The 25,421-nt window shown below is 39.7% G+C and overlaps 1 protein-coding gene across 1 annotated transcript; it reads right to left on the bottom strand.

The window, feature by feature from the left end:
* Window positions 1-1,495: 1,495 nt before the first annotated feature.
* On the bottom strand, window positions 1,496-25,106 carry tmem200a (transmembrane protein 200A). Its single transcript, XM_032585834.1, has 5 exons — window positions 24,081-25,106; window positions 6,668-6,796; window positions 5,914-6,131; window positions 5,658-5,821; window positions 1,496-4,518 (listed from the first exon to the last, which is right to left on the bottom strand). Exons 2-5 carry the CDS (start codon window positions 6,787-6,789, stop codon window positions 3,406-3,408), a joined length of 1,617 nt encoding a protein of 538 aa, XP_032441725.1. The 5' UTR covers window positions 6,790-6,796; window positions 24,081-25,106; the 3' UTR covers window positions 1,496-3,405.
* Window positions 25,107-25,421: the final 315 nt, after the last annotated feature.

Genomic DNA, 25,421 nt, shown 5'->3' with positions numbered 1-25,421 from the left:
TGTTCCCTTTCTCTTTCCCCCTCCAGGGTGTTTTCTGTTTTCTTGGTAGTCGTCTGTTTTTGGACTCGGTGTGTGGGTGTTTTTTTTCTTCATGTTGTTTTTCTTGAAAGAAAAATCTACTCTTTTTTTTTTTAAAGTTTATTCAAATTCCTGTGACATGCCGTAGTAAAAATGCAACAGGAATGCAATATCACAATGTTTTTCTGGTTTGTCTTTGTAGCTGATTTCAGCAAGTTCTTGTGAGATGTGTTGCGTTACTAGGCTAATGCATGTTTGCAAAGTAATGATGTCCAACTAATTTGAAGCCTTATTACACAAGAACATGGATTACATGCAATACAATTGCACACAAAGAGAAAGGAAGATGGATTTCTGTGAAATGTAATACCAAATACTGTATGTGTTACCAGGAGGCAGAGCCAAGATCCCAGAGATGGCCAGAAAGTTAATTGTACCATTGTCTGATACAGAAATAGGAAAACAGCCTAGCATCCCCTGGGGATCAATGCCTCTGTACCAAAAACAGAAAACTATTGTGAGTCCAGGCCAATAAAAAGGCAGACTGGGGTCCAGTAAATCCCAAAGGCAGCTACGTTTCTGCAAGCTCCCAGTTCATGCCTCAAAATATGCAGACATGTTAGTAATATTAAAAGGTTATCCATTTTAACAGGAAACACAATTCTATTTATCTAAGAACGCGTACGACTTGAGATTTTTACAGTCCGTTCTTCTCTATGACACTGACAGATTAACAGGCAATTGCATAGTTAGTTCATAACCTGTAACATTTGAAAATGTCAAGCCATTCGTCATCAAGAGCAGAGACGGAATCTGGGAAGTTTCAATATACAGTCATATTCAATAGAGGATTATTGAAAAAGTGTACTTATTTCAGTAACAAACTGCTTTTTTAAGCATGTATTTTTGCTATTTATGATTATTTTCTACTTAAAGCTTATGAAAACACAAAGATTTAAGATTAGAATATTACACCAGAGCAAAAAGAAATCACACTTTTAAAACAGAAACATGGACTAGGTTTCATACTTGTGACTTTAAAAAAAAAAAAAAATTATTGTAATTTGAGAAACCTGATCCGAATGCATATTCTAATTTATTAAACACGACTGAATGTGACAGCTACATACCTAGTGTGTTTAATGGTGACAATGACATATTTCCAGTAATTTCTATCTTATGATACAGACTGTATGTAAGGCTTATCACAAACATACTTAGCAGCAGAGTACAGCAAATATTTGTATCCTTCTGCTGCTGTGGCTTAACAATGAGAACAGAAGCATGGCCCAATATAAAAAAAAGTTTCACCAAACTCTTTAATAAAACCAAAAAAAAAAAAAAATCTACAAAGATATGGTTTCATTATTAGTACAGGTACAATAATTTCCAAAATTATTATAAGGCTTTAAGTAAAAAGCTGGATGGATGGAGATACTTATGTTTTAATTCTCTTCATTTTTTTTATTATTAACAGTTAACATGTTAACACGGATGCTCTTCCACCACATATGGTGCTGCTGTAAAACCAGACATGCCAGCTGCTGACTTAAAATTCACTTCCTGTGGTTTGAATTTTCTGATGTCGCAGCAAAATCAATCTTTCACTGTCATCTGCAGCCCACAGCCGCTAAAAAGCATCCATTTCTATGTCCCTGCAGAAACAGATGTTATTTTAAGTAAGAAGAACAACGCTTTTCAGAGAAAATAAATTTTATTCTGAGAAAAAAAACAAAACAAAATTGAACAGTGACTCACAGACCACTAGGAACTAGTTCATCTGAAAAAGATTCTCAACACACATCAGACTGTAAAACAATTTTACTATTCGACCTTAGTGGTTCAAATGTAGCGGAAAATGCTACAATAAAAGACGTTTACAGAGGTGTCAACAAAGATGGCCGCCATAACGCGTCTCGTGACTTTTATCTAGCAGCCCAAACCAAGTTTAAAAAAGATAAGTAACATCATCAAGAATTGATTTTATTTCAGTAATTCAGTCAAAAAAAGCGAAACTCCTCTTATCATATGAATCCTCTTTTTTATCGCCCTTTTTCCTTCCACTCAACTTTCCATCTACCGAATTGGATACACCTCACCTGGCAGTGATTTTTTTGTGACTTTTTTGGAGAATGTCTGCTGGATAATTATCAGTCAACGTCATGATTGTGTGGCTTTCTTCTGTGTCTGTTGTTGATGTTTATTTGTCGCAATGTTTGGATATTCATATTCTAGTTTTCCAATAAACATAATTTTGCTTTATAATTGACAAGAATTAAATAAGTAAAGGTGAAATAAATAAAAACATTAACAGAAGAAGTAGCTGCATTGCTCTACTTTCTGTTTTCAAGGACAGTTTCAGCTGCTTCATGAATTCTTATGTTCCATTTGCTTTCAGTTTAATGGAAGAAAATGCGCGACGACAACTTGTGATGGGACAAAAATATTTACATGTGCCAATCTTTGGAAACTAATGTGTGAAAAAAATGCTTCAAATGGTGATTTATGAAAACACGACCAGAAACACTGAGGAGTCTTCAGTCTCACATAATTTCTTTTTAGTCCTGACTGACATTGCCATTCCAGATACAGCTGGAAGTACAGTTAAAGAAAAATATTCCCTTAAATCTTTTTTATTTATTTTCTTTGTAGATGAGATTGGGTTCATATATGGTTATTAAACCATAGCCAAATGACTTAATAAATGTGTGCATTTGGTTTTATGAATTAAACAGTAAGGCAGGAAAAGATCTTGTTTCAGAGATGTTCATTTCTTTCAGGAGTTATTGCAAAAATGTTTCTGAAAATATTCCTCAATCAATGACACAATCATTACTAATAAAACAAGAGATTTTCTGCACTCCAAGTGGGTTTGTGGCCATATGTAGAGATGACTAATCCTGAGTAAAATCTAACCTAGCAGTTAGTTGAAAATGCCCCTAGCAGAGCCACTGCCACAGATACCAAACTGTTGGTATTTGCAGCCATCTTTGTACTGAAGTTCCTGGGAAAGGTCAATAGTACATGGCCACAGGGCAATGAGGGCCTCTTTGTTGTATTTATTTGTAGGCCACCGTCTTCATTTAACTTCGCTGTCTGAAGCCTGGTCCAGATTGTTAAACACCACAGCATATTCGTGTAATTTGAAGTCGTTGCATTGATCCCTGCAGGGAGCTTCTCCTTCAACAAGAGTCAGCTGTAAAGCAGCACCTCTACTGCCGTAAAGTAGGCCTGTGGGGTCAGACAGCCATTTAAGTGCAAACCTTCTTGCTGTGCAGGTTCTACTGTTACTTACTGGTGCTATTGCTCCTTGTTCCAAAAACCTGTTTTAAAATCACAACTTAGTCTCATAGTCATCAACTAAGACAGTTGGTGCTACCTCTTCCTTCAGAATCGAGTTTCCGAGCTTCCTCTCTTCAGCGTGCTGCTATTAAACTCATCCTGCTCGAAGCTCAGATTATTATGCGACCTGGATATCATGAGCAGCTTCTCTCGCTTGCTGTAGTCGCGTCTGTCTGTCGGGGACGCCGACGCGTCCGAGAGCCGCTCCGCCTGCTCTTCCCGGTCCTCCAGGCGCGTGTATCCCTTGCTGCTGCCTCTGTTCCCGCTGTGGCTGCGGCTGCTGTTGCTGCGGTCGAGCCGCGGCCAGCTGGGGTGCTTCCGCTGTTCCGAGCGCACGCTCAGCACGCTGGGCCCACGCTCCAGGTCCAGGGATTTGGAGTGGCTGTGGCTGTTCAGCATGTGCAGGGAGGAGTTGGAGCCAAAGTCGCTCCTCGCCGCTCCCGGCGAGAGCCAGCAGCCTGAGGTAGAGGAGGGAGCCGGGGAGAGGCTGCACGAGGAGAAGGGAGAGCAGCGGGAGGAAGAGGACGCCGAGTGGCTGCGTTGCAAGCCCGGTGGCTTGGAGGCCTTGGCGACAGATGCTACCGGCACCACCAGAGACTCCATGGAGCACAGAGGCGCTGGCCTCTCTCCCTCCCTCCTCTCGCCTCCTCTGTCCTCTTCGGTAATTGCCTCCATTTCTGGTTCATCAATTACGCAGTTGTTTAGCTTAATAACGGGGAGAGTAAAGGCAGAGATGGAGGAGGAGACAATAGACCCCGCATGGTGTCCTCCCTTCTCCCCGTCTCCGTCCACTGACCACTGGTGTCGCACTGAGTCGGACTGCGACAACCCAAGCCCGGCGCCGTAAAAGGGCCCGTCTTTGTACAAGGGCGCCAGCAGTCCCGCAAAGCTGCAATCCAACCTGGCCTGCTCTCTGTGTCTGTGGAACTCTTCATCCCCAAGCAGCACCTCCTCCTCCTCAGTGGACCCAACCCTGCTTCCAGAACGAGAGGAGAAGCCCAGGAGGGAGTTGCTGGCCAGGCGCGCTGCTGAGTCAGCCCCAAAACCTCGACGATCGCCCACGTCCCGCGCACACACGCTGCTGCGGTGATGGTACTCCCTCTGCCGGAGGCGATGGATGTCGATGACCGTGGAGTACATGTCCCTCATGTGGATTATCTAATGCAGAGGACAGCTGGGTTAGCTGGAATCACCTGCGGTCGTTTGCCACATTTAGGCCTCGTCCACATAATAGCTGGATCTCTGAGAAACCGAAGATGTTTTAGGTGATTTGGCACGTGAACTCTATTTAACATGACTTAAAACGCTTATTAAAAACTCTGACCAACGTGGAGATTTGAGAATTCTCCTTATTCGCATTTGGGTGTGTGCAATGGAAATCGGAGACTTAGAGGTCGACGCATTTCAAGCCCTTTTTGCTTGTTCGTTTGCACAATCCCAGCTGCACCAAAATGTTGAGCTGCAGAGGAGGAAGACCACTTAGAGGCCTCCTCTTTTCCAGCAGATGTCCCTCCCAGTGTGCAGGCACAGTGCAGCTCAACGTCCACATGCGTTCGCACACTTGCTTTGACATGATTCCCAATTAACATTATCCTGTGTTTTATTAACTTTATATTCTAACACGGTATTTAAAAGTAGTTCAACTTCTCTGCCTGTCCACGCAAATGAACTTCCTGGCGCCATATTTCGGTCCTAACAGCAAGTCGTGGTTGTTTTTGAAGGATTGTGATTGGTTGACATACATTGTAGCTTTACGCTACACTGCCCCCTTTGGGTTTGACATGTTTAAAACAACGCCCAGTGGCGTAATTCAGCAGGTTTGCGTGGATCCCGTGTGTACGATATTATTTATTCAAACGATCAGGAGACCGATACTCGTTTATTTAAAGACTCGGCTACATGTGTACGAGGCCTCAATTGCAATAGATTACTCAGCACATTTGGATAAGTAGGAAAGGGAGATGCTGAGAAGAGGGGTTTGATCAAATCAAGGAGGGGAAGAAAAGACCAGATGAGACGAGAAAATGTCATCAAAAGCAAATTGCAGACATAAAAGTGAAAGCAGGTCCAAAGAAATCAAATCTGGGTGTTAGTGGGGTTGCGGTACATGCTGAGAGCAGAGTACATGCTTTTCACTTTATAAAGAGACAGAAATAAGAGAAATGGGAATATGGGACTGGCAAGGAATAATTTAAATCATTACTTATCCACAAAGTAAAATCGGCTTGCAAGCGTTATTTAACTTATTTGATCCAAATGGAAAATTGATGAATGATCTGAGAAAATTTCACCCCCACCTTAGTCTCCCTGTCTCTGTTTTCATGAAGTATTGCATTAGCGCAGATGAAGATAAAAATCCCTATGCCCATGGTGAAAGGCCCCAGCATCTTCATCCTCTCAGAGTGAAGGTGTTGTTCCAGAAACCGCATCAGAGCGCCGCCCGTCTGCTTTGAAGGCGAGTCTAAAATCAGAGGACAGAGAAGAACGAGTAAAAAGAGTTTAAAGGAATCAGGCTTGGAGCAGCTTTGTGAACTCACCCAGAGCTAATGTTACCTTGAACATTATGGCTTGCGTTGGTCACACCCTTCCCCACCTTCACTTCGTTTCCTCCTCCTGTCGGTACGGCTTTATTGTGCGGCCAGTAACCTAGGGTCGCCATACCGATCCCTACTGCCAAGATGATGAGTCCCAGGAAGAGAAAAAAGCCAGAAGCTGAGTAGAGTCGAAGCCTTCCTCGGACCACCACGACGTCTGTGCGTCGCTTCCGCTTTCTAAGAGAAACATTAGAGGCATAAAATATTGATTTATATTTTGGTTCAAAGCAACCATACTATCTTCTACTCTTTTGTTGGTCTTGGACAACATTTCTGGAACATATTTGTAAGATTTTGCTTAGAGTTCAATGGCTTTTTCAATCAGAAATCTAAAGCAGCTTTTGTGTTTGAGAGAGTTGGATATGAGGCTTTTTCATTTGTTCATTTGTTTCTTACTTTCCAGGTAAATTTTTAATCGCACACTGCGGAACATAATGTCAGGTGCGAGTAAGAATGAGGTAAAAAGGCAAAAATCCTGATGAAATATTCATCAAGACCACTTCAAAGTGTATTCTTTGAAGGAACATTTGAGCAATTGAGAAAGTTTTATAAGGTTTCAAACTTGAAATTTACTGAAAAAAAAGCTACCAAGCCATTAACAGAAGCCCCTCATTTGTCAAAAAAAAAAATCTGTTGCCGAATTCTTTAACTCAACAGAAAAAGTTGCTCAGCAGAAAGAAAATTTGTGTTTGAAATTCCTAAAGAAACATCACCTGGGCGCGCCCTCGTTAGCCAAGCCTTGTGATGCGGGTGGTATGGGCCGATGCTGAGAGCGGGCCGAGTCCTGGCGCTTGAGCTTGGCCAAGCCTGTCAGTACACCTGCTGCTGCAGTCATCCTTTACCTGCAGACACACATCAAGAGGTCGTTGAGTTAATTAGTGGTGCTTAATTTAAAATATATATATATATATTCTAATCATTCAACATGACAGATGATAAATTCACTGGAAAAGCCGTTTTCTAATCAGTTTAATTCTGCAAAATCATGCCATCCCAATACCTGAAAGTGTCATTGCTAAATCTACAACGCACCAGGAATGCATGGAAACAAATGAATACATTCATTTGAAATGAAAATGCAGTTTTTTTATGGTTAGAGTAGATCTAGGCATTTTTCTTTTACAGTCTACAGCAGGGCAAACAGATATTTGCAGCAACTTCAAACGCGTTCACTCAGCAAACATGAACTTGGTTGAGTCGTGCTCCTGAAGTCTGCGCCCGGCTATCAGCAGAAAAAGACCATTTCTTTCCACCTTTCTGCTTAATCAAAAGCCATAAATCAGCCAACTTCAGGATAACCAGTACATAGAAGACGAAAGCTGATAAGAGGAGAGAGAAATTTCTGCAGAACAGTGATAAAAGTACATCATTCCATTAATAATGGTTGAATTCATACAATGGATGACCAGCCTGGAACGTTTTATCCATTATTTATATTTTCTTTGAAGCTGTCCAGTCTATTTTCTCTTTATCCAAACTACACTAAAAGATGCTCACTTGCTCCCATCTCTCCATTCTATAATATATCTTCTAAACATAAATAAATGAGTCAAATTCCTTTAAAAAAAATACTGGTTGAAACCACCTTTCTGTGTATTATTGATTGTGGTGATATACAGTAGTGTTCATGTATTCATGTATCCACTTTAAGGAGCCTTGATTCGGTGCAACTGACTTCTTCACATTTCAGTTCAAGTGTAGAATCTGACTCATCACTGCATTGTCTGTGACGTGGTCGGTTTAACCAGCAGCAGACGGCGGCATTGGCATGTTTTTATTTATCAGGATCAACCAAGTGAACTCCCACTTTACCCCAGTAATCTACTCTGTCGGCTTGAGTAGGCTCTCATCAGTTGTTTCTGAATGTTTCTAGGGTTTTCAGAAATTTGAGCTTTTTTTTTTCGCCGCACCATGCCACATTCACATCCGCGAACATTTCATGTGTTTCATAAAATAAACTTTAAAGGGGGAGTATTATGTAAATGTGTTTGTTATTACATATTTATTTTATTTACTTCTGATTTGTGTGGTTGTGATCTGGGCCAAGTCTCCCATGTGAAATAAATTTCTAATCTCAATGGGACTTCCTGGATATATAAATGTAGAAAAATAAAATAAAAAAATTAATGGATGTATATACTTGTGCGAGATACAGTAGCGTTGTTGCACCCCAAACTGACTCCCACCTTTTTTATACCCTAAAGGCGCAACATGTTTTGCAGGCATGAATCTCTTAAACCAGGTAACATAAAGCAGAGAAGAAAGGGGATGTTAGATACGACACATTCGCATCATTCTTTGTAGTAATGCGAAGAATATTAGCAATACAGTAGATGAAAAGGGGCTCCCGGCGCGTTACGCATCTAACAAGCGTCAGCTGGCTGTGCAGAGGGACTCTTCTACCCGGCACAGCATCCCTCCCACTAAATGGAGCGGCACTGATCTGAATAACTTCATTGTACCTGCAAGCTTCGAATTGAGAGCCAGGGAGGACACTGAAGCACAAAGACATTTCATTTGGCATCCTGAGGGGCAGACGTCAAGAAAACTAAAAAAAAAACTGGAGTCTGGATGTTGCAGACAGACAAGAATTACAAAAATTTAAAACAGGTACACATATTAGCAAAGAGAAAACAGACTACCAGCTGCTTTGATGAGCAGATATCCGTGGATGTGCATCTGCAGTGTTCAGAATGCTCTACAGACACAAGGGCACTTAATAATCAGAGTATAGCCTTTCTCACAACGCTGCCGAACTTTGTTGTAAGGGATCATAACTGCATTTGTCTGTGTGGTTCAGCCAGTGCAAATGAAACGTACATGGTGCACAGATTTGCACAGCGAGCACAACAATTTGCGCTTATTGCAAGCAATGTCATGTTTTAGGTAGCCAGCCTCAGGACAACATGACTTTGCAGAAGCTGTGTAAATTTAATTAGAGTTCTCCTGCAAGGGGGTTTTTAAAGATAGAAAAGTACAAATAGTCACCAAAACCAGATCAGCTCCTAAGTCCCAGTCAAACCTTGTTTTTGTTACATTTCAGTTTTTGTTGCTTTCCTTATGTATCATTAAGTTATGCAAATGTAACAGCGTTTAAATGAACCCTCAGCGCTGCTCTCCACCAGCTCTGATGTCTATTAATAGCTATTAAAAGAAGAGAGCTTGAAAGAAACACCAGATTATGTTTAAGAGCCTTCATTTGGGTTCAAATATTCTATGATCTGGTTTCAGACGAACATTATCTTTGTCCTTGTGGAGGATTAAATTGACTGTTTTTAATTCTGAGTAACTTGAGTGTTGCATTCCACCAGAAATGCTAAATATTTATCTTGAATGTCTAAAATTATTTGTACATTTGCAGTTGCTGCATTGTTCATGACATTGTCGTAAGGCCGGGAATCTACATTTAAATACATAATAGCAAACATTGTTTCACAAAAGTGTCATCCCTCAACAATCCCAAACAGCTAACGGCACGATAACAGGAGCCGTTCGCCATTAGGGAATTATCAGAGGTCGTGATCACTCAGTTTCCTTGTGCGAACATTTGGCTCAGTGCTTAGAGTTTGTGCATTGCAAAGTTGTTTTATGTGTTGTTGTGTCCTTTGGCAGGGGGCTTGACCTCATGCATATATTGGTGTCTAGTCCATTCATCAATATGTGTGAGTTCAGGTATTTCATCAACAGAACCCTCCAAAAAAAAAACTCACAATCAACAATTTTTTTATGCAATCTTTAGTCCTAAATTGAACTCTGGACCAGAAAGCACGACTTCATCTTGTGAAAGCAGTCTGTGTCATAAGCGGAGATCGAGACACTCAAGCTGTCAGTCTGTCATTAGGCGAACATGAGGAGAAAAAGAAGAAGAAGAAGAAGCAGCGCTCTCTCTTATACATTTTAAGCAGGTTAGACTTTCATAATCCTGTTAAAGTTTAATGAATATTACAAGGAAATGAAAGTAGAACAACCAGGGCAGTTGTTGCTTAGTTACATTAACCTCATTCTAAAGGTATTTTACCATTCTGATCTCTAAAGGCCCCTAAAACCAAACTATGAAGGCTTTTTGAATCACCTTAACTTCATGTAGCAATGATCAATTATTACAAATACTTAACAAGTGTTACCAATTCTTTGAGATGCACACCGTTCAGTATATGTGTGTTTTCAGGGGACAATTATTGCTGCTTGCTTGCATTCAGTGAGAAAATTCGGAGATAACGAACAAAGGTATTGTAAAGAAGTATTTCCTTCTTACAATTTTTATTCTGCGTTGGCTTCTTGTCACACTGACATCCTTCAGGTGATCAAATTTTTCAATATTGCACACAACATTGTGTCCAATATTAAATTTAATGGTAACTGAATTTCTTGAGGGAAACCAGCACCCCCCCATGTGGAAATCTGCACAATTAATCTCAAATTTATTGTTATTTCATCTTCATTGTAATCAGAAATATTACAAAGAACTGCTTGGTCAGCAATAAATATCTAATTACTTAATCACTATGTAGTCAGGTGTGCATGAGGTAACATTTGTTGTTGCTAATAGGTTGTTTCATTGCCCCGACAGTACAGAAACAACATTTTAAATAAAACCTGACTGAAATGAATATTGATTTTTACCCAAGAAGCACATGAAGTTATTTTTCCCTCGAATCCTCTCATCGAAGTCTCAGCACAGCTACCCAGTTGGTTAGACTGATCCTAGTTTTCAAATGGTCATTTGAAAACTTTTTGCGTGGACTCGGATTATCCTTGTCTGATATTAAAATAAGCTTAAAGGTCTGAACATTTCCATCCCAGATCTAGTTTCACGTTGTTTATCTCGCTTCCCCTCCCATCTCGTGTCGTCTTCTCATTCTATTTTTATCCTTTCTCTAATTTTAAATCAGTCTAATTTGGTCACTCCTTGTTCTTCTTCTTTCGTTCCCTTTCTCCTCTGCCCTAAAGGAATAATCAAAGCGCTAACAAATCTAAGGAAGCCAAAAATTGCCTAGCACCCGAGGGTCTCTCCTCCTACCCATCTTTTCTCCTTCAGCCATATATATATATATATATATATATATATATGTATATTTATCTTGTCAATCATCCTTTCAGTTACCAAAGAGGGCTTTATCACAGATGGTGAATCACACACAAGGATAAACACAAGCAGCCACTTTTCTCGGGATTGATCTGGTTCAGCTCTCTCCTTTTTGCTCCTCGATGTGCGTCAAACATGAACCCACACAGCGTTTTCCAGCAACAGGAGAGATTTCTTTCGTTCACTTGTTCCAGGAATAAGAGGCTAACGGCTGACAATAGAGAACAAGAAAGAGAAAATTGACTGAGTGAGGAAAGGAAGGGGGAACAGAGAGGGGACAAGGAAGTGCTTTCATCCTTGCACCTGCCAAGGTGCAACAATGAGTCATGACCTAAACCTCGCCGAAAAAAAGCTCCTCCGAGACAAAGTGGAGGCAAGCAAGGGAAGCGAGATCTGGCGATCAACAAGATAAGAGAGAGAGAGAGAAATGCCTTTTTTTTGGGAAAATGAGGGGAATCAAGCCTGGTGCGTTTTGTACTGTAGTCTTAACGAGTCTGGAGTGAGAAACACGCAGAGCGGAGAGGAAGAACTGTTGCTGAAACAGACACGCCAGAAGCCTAACGAGAAACCACTCTGGCTCTGACACAATGAGCCGAGAGCCTAAATCAAATGGAGAGCCAATATTCAGAGAGCGAGCTCGACGGCTAACAGACAGTCAGTTCATCTGCGCCCATCATGCATATTAAACGTTCTCCGAAGGCACAGGATTTAGTTGTTTAAAAATAACCACATCCCATCAGTTCTGCGATTACATTATGCTTTGTGTTTGAATTCATGACCCTTTTCTCCCCCTTAGCTAATAAAAATGTGAAATCTCCATTTGGTGAATAATGAATTAGCCGTGCGATCGCCTCAGTATAATGAATAAATTGCTCTCGTTGTTAATCTGCGCACACTCACAGTCAGGCAGGGATGATATTAAAGCCATTCGACATCCTCAAACATTTTCTTTTACACAACTCACTCAAACATCTTGAGAAATGTTTCCCACCCTGTGTTGTATCTTTTCCTCACAGCGCCGTCACCCGCTGCATTTCAACACGTCTATGTTTACCCTGCACTTATTATGTCTTTGAGCAATGACAGGTGTTTTTAAGGATTACCACAAATTCCCAGTTCCATATGACACATCGCACAAGATTATTGTCCCTATAGCAACTACATCTGCTGCTAGGTGACATGTTTCTATAGCAACGAACCAGCTGTGTGCACAGGACTCACAACTACAGACAAGGAGTAAAAGTGAGCCATCTCTCCTCTTTATCTTTGTTTTGCAGTGAAGAGATGTCCCTTTGTTTCAGTTACAATTCAAAGTGGGCCTGTCTGAACTTTACGACGGCTCTTACCAGCTGCTTACTGCCTGCTTAACTTTATTAAGGTGCTTAACCTTTGTCACCAAGAAAACATGAAACGCAGCGTAAACAATGGGCAGCCTGACATAACAGACGACTTCGCAAAAAGTCTATGTGACATTGGATGTTTAAAGGTATACCACATATTTCTGGATGGATGGATGGAATCATAAAATTGACATTCTTGTATACTTATTTTTATACATCCTGGACAATGTTTCCTACTTTTCCACACTCCAAAAGATGTTCAAACACTTTCTTCAAAACTCGCAGAAGTCACATTTCAGCAGCATTCTTAAAAAAAAAAAAATTGAAAAAGTGTGACACAACTGCAGTTAGCCTCGCAGCACAGCTGGCTGCTGCAAGACACGAGGAATGTGAATCATGAACAAATCCTTTTAAATATGAGTCCCGTTCTGTAACTTTTATGGTGTAAAATAAAAATTTGGAATGAAACGGTTGCCATCCTCTTATCAGTTGGAAACGGGTACGGCTGAGAGGAGAAGGAGGAGAAAAGGAGGCGACGCCAAAGGAAACTGACAAGAAACAAGGGGGTGGGTGTACAGAGGCGCACGGATCTGGCAACGGATGCGACGTGAATAGAGGTGATGGTGAAAGAGAGACCTAGATTCAGGTTGTTAATTACATCTCTTTTGGATTTGCGCCAGAGCTCTAGATTTACGCAGTCTCCAGCTCCTTGCTTTAGGAAGAAAAGTGGAAAGGGAAGTGAGGACAACAGTTGGGATAGTACTCAAAAAAGGAAATGGGGGGGGGGGGTGGAGAGGTTGAAACCAGACGGAGGCAGCACGAGGATAAAGACAGAAACGGCTATTCTACATGTGATTTTATAAAACACACTGACAGACTTTTCATTCTCTGTACACAGACTTTGTTATTTGCTTCAATAAACTGCGTGCACAGATGTCATAGAGTAAGGCGAACTGAGATTTAAAAGAAAGAGAAAGACACAGAAGGTGTGACAAAAGCCTGGCAAAACAGAAGCTCTCCACTGAAAGACGTGCTTCACAAAACATCCCAAGCAAATCTTATACCTTTAAGTTTAACTGCCTGGGAATCTGTCCAAATAAGCACTTCAGATTACACACCAAGCAACTCACGATTTTAAAAACCAGTGTTTTAATTCAATTAGAATGATAGGAATCGGTTATGCTTTATGTTTAACATGTGCGTCGGAGAACCCAAGTAAGGTTTAGTTTTCAGAGGCAGATATTGAGAGGGACACCGAGGTAGCTGGAAGGAGACCTTTTGTTCCAGAACAATAACAACTAGATCTGACAGGAGGGAACACACAAAGCAAGAATAACATCAGAATCTGACAAAGAATAAACACCCAGGGAGTAGTTTATGTTGAAAATATGGCTAAAAAAAATCACAGATTGACATCAAATATTGTCCTTTTTCAACATGTTTTGGGGTTACCTATTAGAAGTCCAAATATAGATCTGAGTTTGACAAGATAATACAAAAAAAAAAACAACAACCCAGAACTGGGTTCTGAGTTCGAACTCAGAATTTTGAATTAGTAACGCGCCGTCTTTACTTGATGAAAAATGCAATTACCCTCCCTCACAATAGTCAGTAGAATACAAGTCCAGACTTCCCCCTTTCACTAGTTGGATATATTTTTATTGCTAGAGAATTAATGTATTTTAATTACAAAGACATAACCCTGCGACAGACTGGCGACCTGTCCAGGGTGAAACCCGCCTCTCACCTGGAACGTAGCTGGAGATAGGCACCGGCAACCCTCCCGACCCCATTAGGGACAAAGGGTGAACAGAAAATGGATGGATGGATGGAAGACATACTGCACCGACATACATTTGCATTATTGCCGCAGTATTACAGCAGAATAAAATGACTAAATTCATTTGCACAGAACAAAGCGAAGTCTAAGCACAGATTCCTTTTAGACCATGGGAATCATTAGAACCTGTCCCAGCTTTCATTGGGCAGCCATTGTATGCCAGCATGAAACACACACACCCACCTTAACTCTTAAGGGCAGAACACATAAACACCACAAGCTGTGTAAGAGTGCTACCCCTCTATTAGTTTATACTACCAACCAACCACCGGTGTGGGTGTGTTCAGCGAGGTTCCAATAGATTTGAGCACATGAAGTTCTTGTGTTTTCATTCTTTGCCAGGCTCATCGTATGTTTGATTCTGCTTCTAGCCATGTATCGCGTATCAGGATTTTGAAAAGTTAGCTGGGAAACAAATAAAAGGATCTGCCACTTAATTGCCATTATTAGGTTTAAATGTGTTTTAATTAGATGAGTTAGTGCCAGAATGGCTCAGATCTTCTCTAGCTGAATGAAGCAAACAGTAACACAACTCTCCTCCCTTTACCACCTGTTGTTATGGCCTCCCACCTCTTATCTTGCTTTAAAAAAACAAAACCTAAAGTCTGCTGGTTTGGAGTTTATGGTGGGAAACTAAAGGAAGGCAAATATATATATATTTTTCAGAAAGACTTGGCTGTGAGGGGCACGCTTGTAAAGAGGTGGATTCCAGACTGGTAGTCAAAGCAGATAGCTCAACTAAAGGAACCAGCTAACATCAACTTGTTTGACTTCTTGCAATACCCGTTCAAGAGCAATAGTCTTGTTTACATAAAAAAACAACAGAGAAGTCTATCAACATGACTGCAAATATTTCTGAATATACACAGCACAGGAAACTCTTAAATTTTCCTCCACATACAGGAAGAAACGAAGTGAGTGCTGACAGTCCTTAGAGATGCATGGGGCATCAATGTTGCCCAAATTAGTGGCCATTCTGCTTGGGCCTGGGCCTAGTACACAATACACACTCTGACACTTTTCCATTCACGAGAACTCGTGCACACCCAGCAGCAGAAACGTGAAAACTCTACGTAGAAAGGAAGATTCAACTCCACCACCTTCTTGCTATAATGTTTTCCTTCAGCATCGCAAAGTTTCTCCATCCGCAAAAAAGTCAAACACTTCTTCTCAGTTGTGTTCATAACGCCAAAGAAGCGGATGTCTCACAGAAAACATCAACTCCACATCACGTTGTCTTGGTTTGAATTTGTTCTACAACCTGTGTGACGGAGATCTGTCTCTTACACGCGGTGTGAAACTACCCAGGCTTTAAATATAAATAATTTATGACTGTGTGCTCACAGGAGTATGATTAGGAAAAAATGTGTCAAAAGCTATTACCTAAGTGTTTTAAGGGGAAAAAACCCCAAAATGGGCAAAAAGTTATCAGCAGGTAAAAGATGTGTAAAACCTAGAGCTTGGAAATCAGCCATAAAATTTCAGATGTTGCTGATGTTTTGTGGTTATGTTATGTGGTTATGTTTTCCAAACATAAGGAAGAAGAAGACAGAATCATGTTTAAAAGTGTTTAATGAAAAAGTTAAGTTTCCATTAAGGGAGCACAAAGGAAACACCAGCAAGTAAACATGTGGAGCAACAGCTGGATCTGAATGAAGTATTTGCACTGAAAACTGAATGCGATGAAACTGAGTTTGGAAATGAACTAAGATGAAAATAGCAAGAATTTGTTACAGTTGGAAACAGGAAAATGGCTGAACAGATTAATCACGGGGAAGTAAATAACCCCAAAACACAACATAAGTTCTAAAGAATGAATCGAACGCAGAGAACTGATTAAGCCATAAACACCAAAAATGAAAAAAATCTACATTTTCTGTATTTTCAATATAAAATTGTAAATATTTGCAGAGAAATTTGTGCACCATTATTAGGGAATTCGTCAAAGCTGACTTTCCTGTTCTGTCAGTGAGTATCATCAGTCAGGGAAATATTGTGCCACGCAGAAGCAGAAAATCTCTACCCTGGTAGTCAGATGTTTTGTTCCTGATTCACTTTAACTACAGTAAGAAGGTCAAAGGTGAAGTCTAGCTGCACAGATGTTGCCCAAATGAGGCTTCAGTCATGCTTTTTACTTAATACTGCTGTATGTACTTTGCTTTATTTAGCCTGGAAGAGAACATGAGGTAACCCAAATCCTCTAAGGGTCATCATTCAGTCTTTATAATTTAAAAAAAGTCCAAGTCATTTAGAGGCATCCACAGTTCCCACAGAGATTTCTCACTGATCCAACACTAAGTTTGAAATTTAAAAAAGACATAACTAGCACTGGATGCACAGCATTTGTCTGACAAGATACAATATTTCTTTATTCAATTTTTAAAAAAAATATTTCCAGATTGAGAGATTACAGATCTCAGATTTCCTTTTTCTGGACAATTACAACTCAAATGTAGTTGCAAGGTCAGTAATCTGTAACTTTAATGGTGGCAAGGTGAAAGGACATGATCTGCCCTCTGCCCAGAGAGGGCAAAACGTGAAGCGCATAGGGGGGGGGGGGGGACTGTCTGGCAAGGGTAGAACAATTTCCCGTTAGCTCTTCCAACTCTGTCGTTCTTTGTGTTTGTCAGTGTTGTTTCATTTTAAAACTGATCTCGGTAATTATGCAGCCGCTGCGTTGCCATTTCAGCTTAGACGACTGGCAATTCTCGTCAGAACGAGTGTCAGGGACAAAAAAAAAAAAAAAAAAGCAAGCCAAGGCAAAAGCAGATAATGAGCGAGCGCTTGTGCTGTTCTCGTACGGGCTGGCGGTCACGGGTGAGTCATCTGTCTGGAGGATATGTCACTACGTGTTTTCACACTGACCTTTTGGAAGCATATTTTCTGATGTAACCACTTAAGTGTCAAATCCTGCACTCCCTTCAATATCATTCTATTTTTTTAACCCTCATTAGATTGATGAAACAAGCTGTTTTTTTCTTAAACGACTCGTATCGATCACACTTAATAAGAAATACAACCTCATATGAGGAATGGAGCTCCATGCTACTAAATTACCCTTCGGATTGACAAGCCCCCTGTTGATTCCAGTCAAATGACAATTTTTTTTTTGTCATCCCAGCAATCCTGACTGCCAGCTGGCCACACGTTTGTCCAAACTACTCCAGGCATTTAACCAGGAACCAATAAGCCCCATCTGAACTGAAGCAGTAACGAACATCTAAGGTTTTGATATCCATATGCTCTCTTTTTGTTGTTGAAAAATTGCAAATCTCATCGGTGTTTCTTTGAAAAATTCACACTCTTGTCATCTTTTTGGGCTCTTAAGAGTGACAGTGAAGAAACTGCTGACCTATTGCGACAGAGGTTCTTCAACAGGATTATCCAGACTGCTTGATATCACCGAAGGAGGATTAGCAAGCAAGTCACTTGACTTTCTAATGATTCTTAAATCCAAGCTCTCTGAGGATGTCTTATTATGATTCATTTGGCTCAATGAGTAACTCTGTTTTTCTGTAAACAGGTCCCAAGGTTACAGTGACTCTTGATTTAACATAATTCAGCTAATTCTGAAAAAATAAACCAACAACTGAGCATCTGTTGTTACAAAGCGCCTCTCCGTTTAGAGGTGCTGGCTTATCGGTTCTTCTTTTATTGTTTGACTTTCTCCACAGAAAAAGGAATCTGCTGGTTGTACAGCTTCATTTTTTTGTTCATTAGTGTTTTTTGTCTCAATTTTTAATTAGAAAGATCCATCCAGGGAAAATTCATTTAAAAGTCCATTGTTATTACAATTATGATATATTTTGTCTTCAAATTGCACTCCTCAAATTAGTGGCTAATTTTAAATTACATTTGGAAAGAATTTTCAAAAACTGTGAAAAATACAAACAAGTGGATTCAGAGTGCCCAACAAATACCCAACAAAATATGATAACTTAACACAGACTGGTATCAACCTGTACTAGTTCATAAATTATGGACTACTTATTCTTAAACATGGATTTATACTTTTTTATTTTCTTTTTTCTTCTTTTGCTCTCTCCTTTGGTTTGTTGCTTTGTCGTATTTCCTTCTAATTCATGAAAAGCACTTTGAATTGCCTTGTTGCTGAAATGTACTATATAAATAAAAGTACCTTACCTTACCAACCCAAATCTAAACCAATGATGTTCCAGCGGTAAAGGAAATTTTTTTAAACTTCGTAGTACAGCTCTAGTTCACCTGTCAATTTTTAGTTATTTTAGACACTGCAATTTTTTTTATTCATTATGTAATTTTCAAAACTGACATAATCCTTGCAGGGTCGGTGGATGAAGAGTAGGGTACGATCTGGACCAGTGTTGCCACTGTGTGTATGTGTTTACATGTGTGCGCGAATTGAGCCATTTGAAGGGGGAATAAATGTGTTACATTATGCAGAAGAAACTTAAACATGCAATTGTCCAAATTCAGACTGTTGTAGGTTCTCCTGACTTTTTCACAACATGTCAAAGCAGTGTCCAATCCGGGGCTGTTGCAGCTCCTCCTACAGCCATTTGATTGGGTGTTGGTGAATTCCTGTGGAGAGACTTGTTCCAGGTGTGTCTTACACATCTTGATCTTCACGCTTTGAACCTTGCAGAGACTAAATTTAAATCAGGCATATCTTGCGCAAAAGTTAAAATCTATTCATAGTTGGTGATGCTTTACAGTTAGTATTCCTGTGGTTGCCCATCATATTTCCTGGATGCTGTGCTGGGTCCAAAACGAAGAAGGTTATTCCGATTAAATTAGACTCTGTGCTGCTCTGTTAGTGTAAAACTGAATATTTTGTATAATTACACGTCCCTCCAGTATGGGGATAACTTTGTGCCAGGGGCTGGTGATGCATTGCCACTTTAGTGCATAACCTTGTCACAAATCTTTATTCATCATTAGAAATCCATGCAGCCTGAGTTAATAATTGATGTCTTAAGCATGGTAGCATGCACTTAAACTATCCCAGTCATGTTGAGTCATTTCACTTTTAATGAAGCTTTAATCCTGGTCTTGTTTTCAGGACATAGTCAGATGGATGGTGAAGAGCTTTTTTCTTTAAAAGGATGGATGGTAGAGCTTATTAACGATAGATGATCTAATTATTGAGTGTTGCAAATGTTAGAAAAGAGGCATTTGTTTTTATAATGACATCAAATTGACATTTGATTCAGTTTTACAAAGTTGTGTTGTTTGAACATCCAGTTCTGTCCAACATATGGACAGAATCAGATGTTGATTCTGATTCTGTCAGAATCAGAATCAGGCGAGACTGCCGAAATCTGGCTTTCATGGACCCCTTTCCTTCATTGATTTATTTCCTTTAAATAAATAAATCTTTTTGGAGGCAACAAAAAGATTTGTTTTTGTTGCCTCCTACAAATTTTATCTGAAGGAAATGTCCTGATTATTTTTTGTTTTGTCTTAACTGTTCATTAATTGGATGAGAAGATGCCCTATTTTTCTTCTTTCCCTAATATAGAGTGCCTTTCTCATTCAAACTGTTAATAGCACCTTTGATAGAGAATGCTTGCGACTATATTCAACCACACGCAGTGTAAAAAGTAGTAGATTGATTGTCAAATACATCAGTATAGCTTAAAGAGTGTCTCTTAACATTTAAAACTGCACTACTGGCATGAATGAAAAGCAAACTAAGGCAAGACATTGATTACGTACTAAAAGGGAGATTTAAATTCAGTATTCCAAAATTGCAAAACGAAATTTGACAATTTATAAAAACAATGAAGCTATTCTTGCTGTTTATAAAGAGACATGCACTACAATGTTTTCCATTAATTTGACCATGTCAGTGTTATGAAAAAGCAACAGATGGTTTAGTTGTTCCAAATTATTTCAACATAAAACCACATCGATCTGATTCAAGACACAAAGCAGCATCTTTTACAAAACAAATTCTTTACTTTATAGGCGAGGAAACTCATTTCAACTTTTTTTATTTCAGTCTTTTGGTCAGGAATGTTGGACCCACCAAAAACATCTGCTTACGACATGGAGGAGCTGAGGTTCCACTCAGAGGTTTTCTCCCTGTCTGTGTGACTGAAGGCCATTTCAGCTCCAGGATATTATTCTCTGTCATGATTCATATGCCATTACGCTAGGTGAGGGCAGGAACACAGATGAACCAGTAAATCAACAGCTTTGCTTTTTAGCTGAGCTCCTTTTTTCACCACAACAGACATCCAAGACATATAAACTCTTTCTATTGAGGCAGGGAGGAACAGTTATGTCAACGACAAACTGGTTCAAAGTAAAATGCACCACTGAACTTGCTAACATTTTCAGAAATAACAAGATAAGGCTGCCTGATCTTACCCAGCTGAAGGCTGAAAGCCGTCAGCGTTCAGCAAGGAAGAACACCTACCGGTCAGACCTGGGAATAGCATGTACTGAACACATTGCCTTGTTTGTCCAAAGCTCAAATGCTAAATGTGATTTTATGGTTCGGCTGCACAGCGGCGCAGTTGGTAGCACTGTGGCCTTGCAGCAAGAAGGTCCTGGGTTCGATTCCCGGCCCGGGGTCTTTGCACGTTCTCCCTGTGCATGCAAATTATTGGTGAATTGGTCTCTCTAAATTCTCCCAAGGTGTGTGTGTGCATGGTTGTTTGTCCTGTCTGCCTTTGTGTTGCCCTGCGACAAACTGGCAACCTGTCCAGGGTGAACCCCGCCTCTCGCCCGACATGTTCGCTGGAGATGGGAACAGAAAATGGATGGATGAATGGATTTTTATGGTCGTATACTATAACTTTGTTATAAATATATTCAAAACAGCAACTTGAGAAAGGTAAAGACCTCATTTGCTCGTTAAGACAATGAAGTAATCCAAAAATGTTTTTAAACCACTGCTAACACATTTTGACCTGGTTGAGCCTGGTTGTGTTTCTGCACTAGTTTAGTTGCCAGATCTCAGTTCAATCTTTAGACAGCTGAACGGCTATTCAGTCCAGAGAGCAATCACAGAGGCATAGCATCAAATCAGTGTGCACCTCTGTTCCAGCATTCAGTTCACTTTAAGTAAAATCAACCTTGAAACTTTCCAGATTATTCGGAGAACCTGCACTGAACGTCTGTACAGGCTTATTCATCATTATTTAAGAACATTAAGAACATCCAATTAATATCCATTACTGTCTTCTTATACCTGAAATGAATTTTAACAACTAACCAATAAAGTTTGGTGCAATTTTATTTGCAATTTTATGTGCTCTGCCCCTCTTAAGATTTGGCCAAACTCATAAAAGTTGGCACAGTACATTAGTCTCTTGGTAGAAAAAGAAAAGAAAACAAAAAAATCTGCATCAGGATATCACAACTTCTCACAGAAAATAGATAAGCTTGGAAAAAATGTACATTTAGGCCAAAAAACACTTGATTTGATCAAGTACAACCAATATTTAATACTTTAGACCTGAGGAGTACTGAAGTGTTTCAACTGTTTATCCAGACTCCAAAACTGCACGTTGAATTAATAGATAGAAAACATGAACAGCATTCAATAAAAATCCACTCTGGCTGATTAAATGTTAGCCTGTGGAGCCAAAATAAAATTAGAAATAGGGAACTGATGAATCTGTGCACCATCATAGAGCAGTAATGAGCAGAATGTACCCTAGCGATGATAAGATCTTTGCATTGGCATATCAGCAGCCACTTCTAATCCCTCTTGATCTAACTTTGCAAGATTGCCCAACTTTAAATAGTCCCACCTAAAAACTTACTTATTCCAAAAGAAAAATAAAATAAAATCAGAATCTTGCCACATATCACATATTTAAAGGTCACCTAAAATATTAATGAGCGAATTTCTGTTTCTACACATGGCAGTTTTAATATTTTTACTTGTAGGATGTTAAATCCCATGCCCAAACACTGTTGTAGCTGATTCCCTGGGACCAACAAAACAGCCTGCTAGTCTGGAACAGGTTTTCTTAAATTACATGTGTTTACAATTGCTAAAAACTGGCTGAATATTGGGAACTGGCTGTGAAAACATTGCATGTCTAAACTTATGAGTCAGTCCAAAAGGGAAATGTCCCGGTGGTTTATGTCAGGCAAAGGTCAGTGCTGACACTCTCTTAACAAGTGGTAACAAAACAAACAACCTTAAATGGAAAAAAAAAAAGATAATTTCACACAAAGACAAACACATTTTTATTTTATTTTAAAGTGGAGTTAGAGTGCTGGCCATATATATGAGGAGAGAAGAAGAGGATGAATGTTTATCTTTTAACAGCACACTGGGAACAAAAGATAGGTGAAAAATCTCCAACGCTAACTCGCTTGAGAGCTGCGGAAAAGAGTAACATCTCGGGGTCACAAAGCCACCATAGCAACCATCTACATGCCAACCAGCTGTTTCCAGCTGCATGCCAGAAACAAAATAAGCATTTTCTGTATAAACATACACATTTGGAGTTTGCTCAACTCTGCTGGGATTTAGACTGGAACTGTTTGCTTTTGTCAGATGAGACTAAGATTGATCTTTTGAGAGGCAAACAGTCCAGGTCGGTTTGGAGGATTGTGATGCTCTGGGTTTGTTTGCTTTACAAAGGCAATAGATGTACAGTGTATGACACCATGAGCACTTTAAAATGTAACAGAATTTTAAATAAAAAAAATGCTTTCTGCACCAAATTGAGAAAGTGTTAAAGCAGAAGAATCAATGATGGCTCACTTGAAAAAGGGGGATATACAAAAGGGGCACCAAAAATTGTGATCACATCTAAAGCAATTTTGCCTTCACAGATGATTTCCTTCCTCACTGAATAATTAAAATCTCACGATTAAAGGTTAGATTTTCTAGAACTTTAATTGAACTTTAATATGCAACTGCAATGAAAGGTACTTTTATCTACTGCAATTTCGAACACATTGTTATCTGTGAATGTCTGAATGTGTTTAGTCGTGTGTTGTATGTTGCACACACATAAAGCTGAACTAAATTCAGAGCTACAATGGAACGGTTTAGATCAAAGGATGTCTGAATGTTTGTATGTAGACCAAAGATTTCATTTTGGTCTCATGTGGCCAGAGCACCTCCTGCAGTGTGTTTGCTTTGCCCTCTATGTGGCTTGTAGCAGATCCAAAAGGGGACTTTTTATGGCATTCTTTCTCTCTTTTTATTTTTTCTTGATACTCTTCCAGGAGGGTCAGATTTGTAAATTGTGAATTCTGGTGGGGTTTTTTTGTTTTTCTTCAGAAAGCCACTTTGTTCTCAAATAAACCTTTGAGGCATTCACAGAAAAGACGAATGAATGGGATTGAATTACTTTTGTTAACTCATTTGGTTGGGCTGGATTTTATTTATGAGTACCAGAGTAAAGGGGGACTGAACACATATCTGTAGAGTGTTTTATATTTTTAGTTTTGCTTTCCACCTCACAATTATACACTACTTGAGTTGATCATCATATAAAATTTGAATAAAGTTTGTGGAGTTAGTACGACAACATGTGGAAAAAATAAAACTTCAAGGGTCACGTTTCTCATTAAGAATCGTTAAAATATAGAAGAAATCCTAAGTTTATATATATGTGTTGTATGTTGCAAATATATATATATATATATATATATATATATATATATATATATATATATATATATATATATATATATATATATATATATAAAGTATATACGTGTATATATATATATACAGTATATACGTATATATATATATATATATATATATATATATATATATATATATATATATATATATATATATATATATATATATATATATATCATAAAAAGCATGCAGGGCAGTCAGCTTTAATTGTTGGATCAGAAGTTGGATCAGAAGCCCAGTCGGTTCCTACCTTACTGAAAGACAAGTTTCCACTGTCTGTGTAATCAGGCATGCAGAGGGATTACGCTTTGTATCCTGGGGGAAAGTCAAAAGCCATCTTCCACACTGAAGCCTGCTACTTCCAGCGAGATGATGCCACGCCGTGGAGAACTAAGATGACAGCTCGCTCCCATGCAGCCTTTTGGAAACAGCAGCAGCCGTCACCCGCATCCCAGCTCCTTCAAGGCAGACCAACACGCGTCATTTCGACAGTTTCCTTGCCTCAAATTAGGACTTGAGCGATAAGAAGCGTCGATTTGTGCGCGGAACACTTTTTTTACGCCTGGTGGAGAGCACAGTACGCGCGTAGAGGAGATGAGGGCGGAGAAACACGCTAATTAAAGGAAATCATTTTCCCCCTCCTCGTTCGGATTATTTAGATGAGTAAAAGCTTGCATTGTAATAAATAGATTACAATGCAAAAAAAGAAGAAGACGACGATGAAGAAGCTAAAGAAAAGCGGTCAATGTGACGCCCTCTGTGTTTGCCTGATGCGTAAAAGTCGTTTTGTGGAGCGTTCGGGTCCAAAACTTGATTGCGCGTCCAAACAAAAAACAAAGTACTATAAAAAGGTCAGATGGAGAATTTCCGTTTTAAGAAGTCCAGGTTCAAACGAGATAATGGTTTGTTTTGTTTTTATAATCCAATGATTAGAATCGAGCAGCAGCTCCATCCAGGTCTTCTGAAAGCGTTTACACTCGTGAGAATGCGCGAGAGAGGAAGGAGCAGAGAGAGAGAGAGAGAGAGAGAGAGATGTAGAAGGGGATGTATTATCTGCATGTACGCCCAGGAGGAAGAGCATGCATGCGTGTTTCATTTATATTTAAGAGGAATAACAAGTCAGGGAGCAAATCCTTGCAGGGAGCAGATAACGCCAAAGAGAGAACGCTTTGTGACGTCTTTGTTAATATCCATATCCTTGGAGAGAAATAAATGCAGCAAACACAAAACATATAAAATACAAAAAAGTCATTGTGAAGCTAAAATTGTGTATGACTGTACAAGTAATTTGTCTACTTGGCTGCAACGCACAGTCTGTGTCTTATCTATCCGTTATTTCCAGCACTGCTTTGTTCAACTTTCCTCCCTCCTTTCTCCTCCTCACAAACTCATGAACACACCAACACACCCAAACACACCCACACACACACACACGCACGCCCACCCATACACATCAGGGCAGCGGCAAAAAAAAAGCGGTGCAGATGTTGGCATTCGTGTCATTTCCTGTGTTTACATGCAGGAAGTGATTCAGTGAAAACACAGCAGCTTGTAGCTGAGGCGAGGGAATGTTAGCAAAGATGCATTATTT

This window comes from Xiphophorus hellerii, chromosome 15 (assembly GCF_003331165.1).
Source record: "Xiphophorus hellerii strain 12219 chromosome 15, Xiphophorus_hellerii-4.1, whole genome shotgun sequence".
Lineage (NCBI taxonomy): Eukaryota > Metazoa > Chordata > Actinopteri > Cyprinodontiformes > Poeciliidae > Xiphophorus > Xiphophorus hellerii.
This window is presented reverse-complemented; position numbering and strand designations above follow the sequence as displayed.

Bases quoted from the DNA above. Each gene is read 5' to 3' on its own strand.
- tmem200a (XM_032585834.1), bottom strand. From the start codon at position 6,789: ATGACTGCAGCAGCAGGTGTACTGACAGGCTTGGCCAAGCTCAAGCGC. The intron at 6,132-6,667 runs GTGATGTTTCTT...TGTTTCTCTTAG, and splicing joins GCTAACGAGGGCGCGCCCAG to AAAGCGGAAGCGACGCACAG. The intron at 4,519-5,657 runs GTGGGGGTGAAA...CCTCTGCATTAG, and splicing joins ACAGAGACAGGGAGACTAAG to ATAATCCACATGAGGGACAT.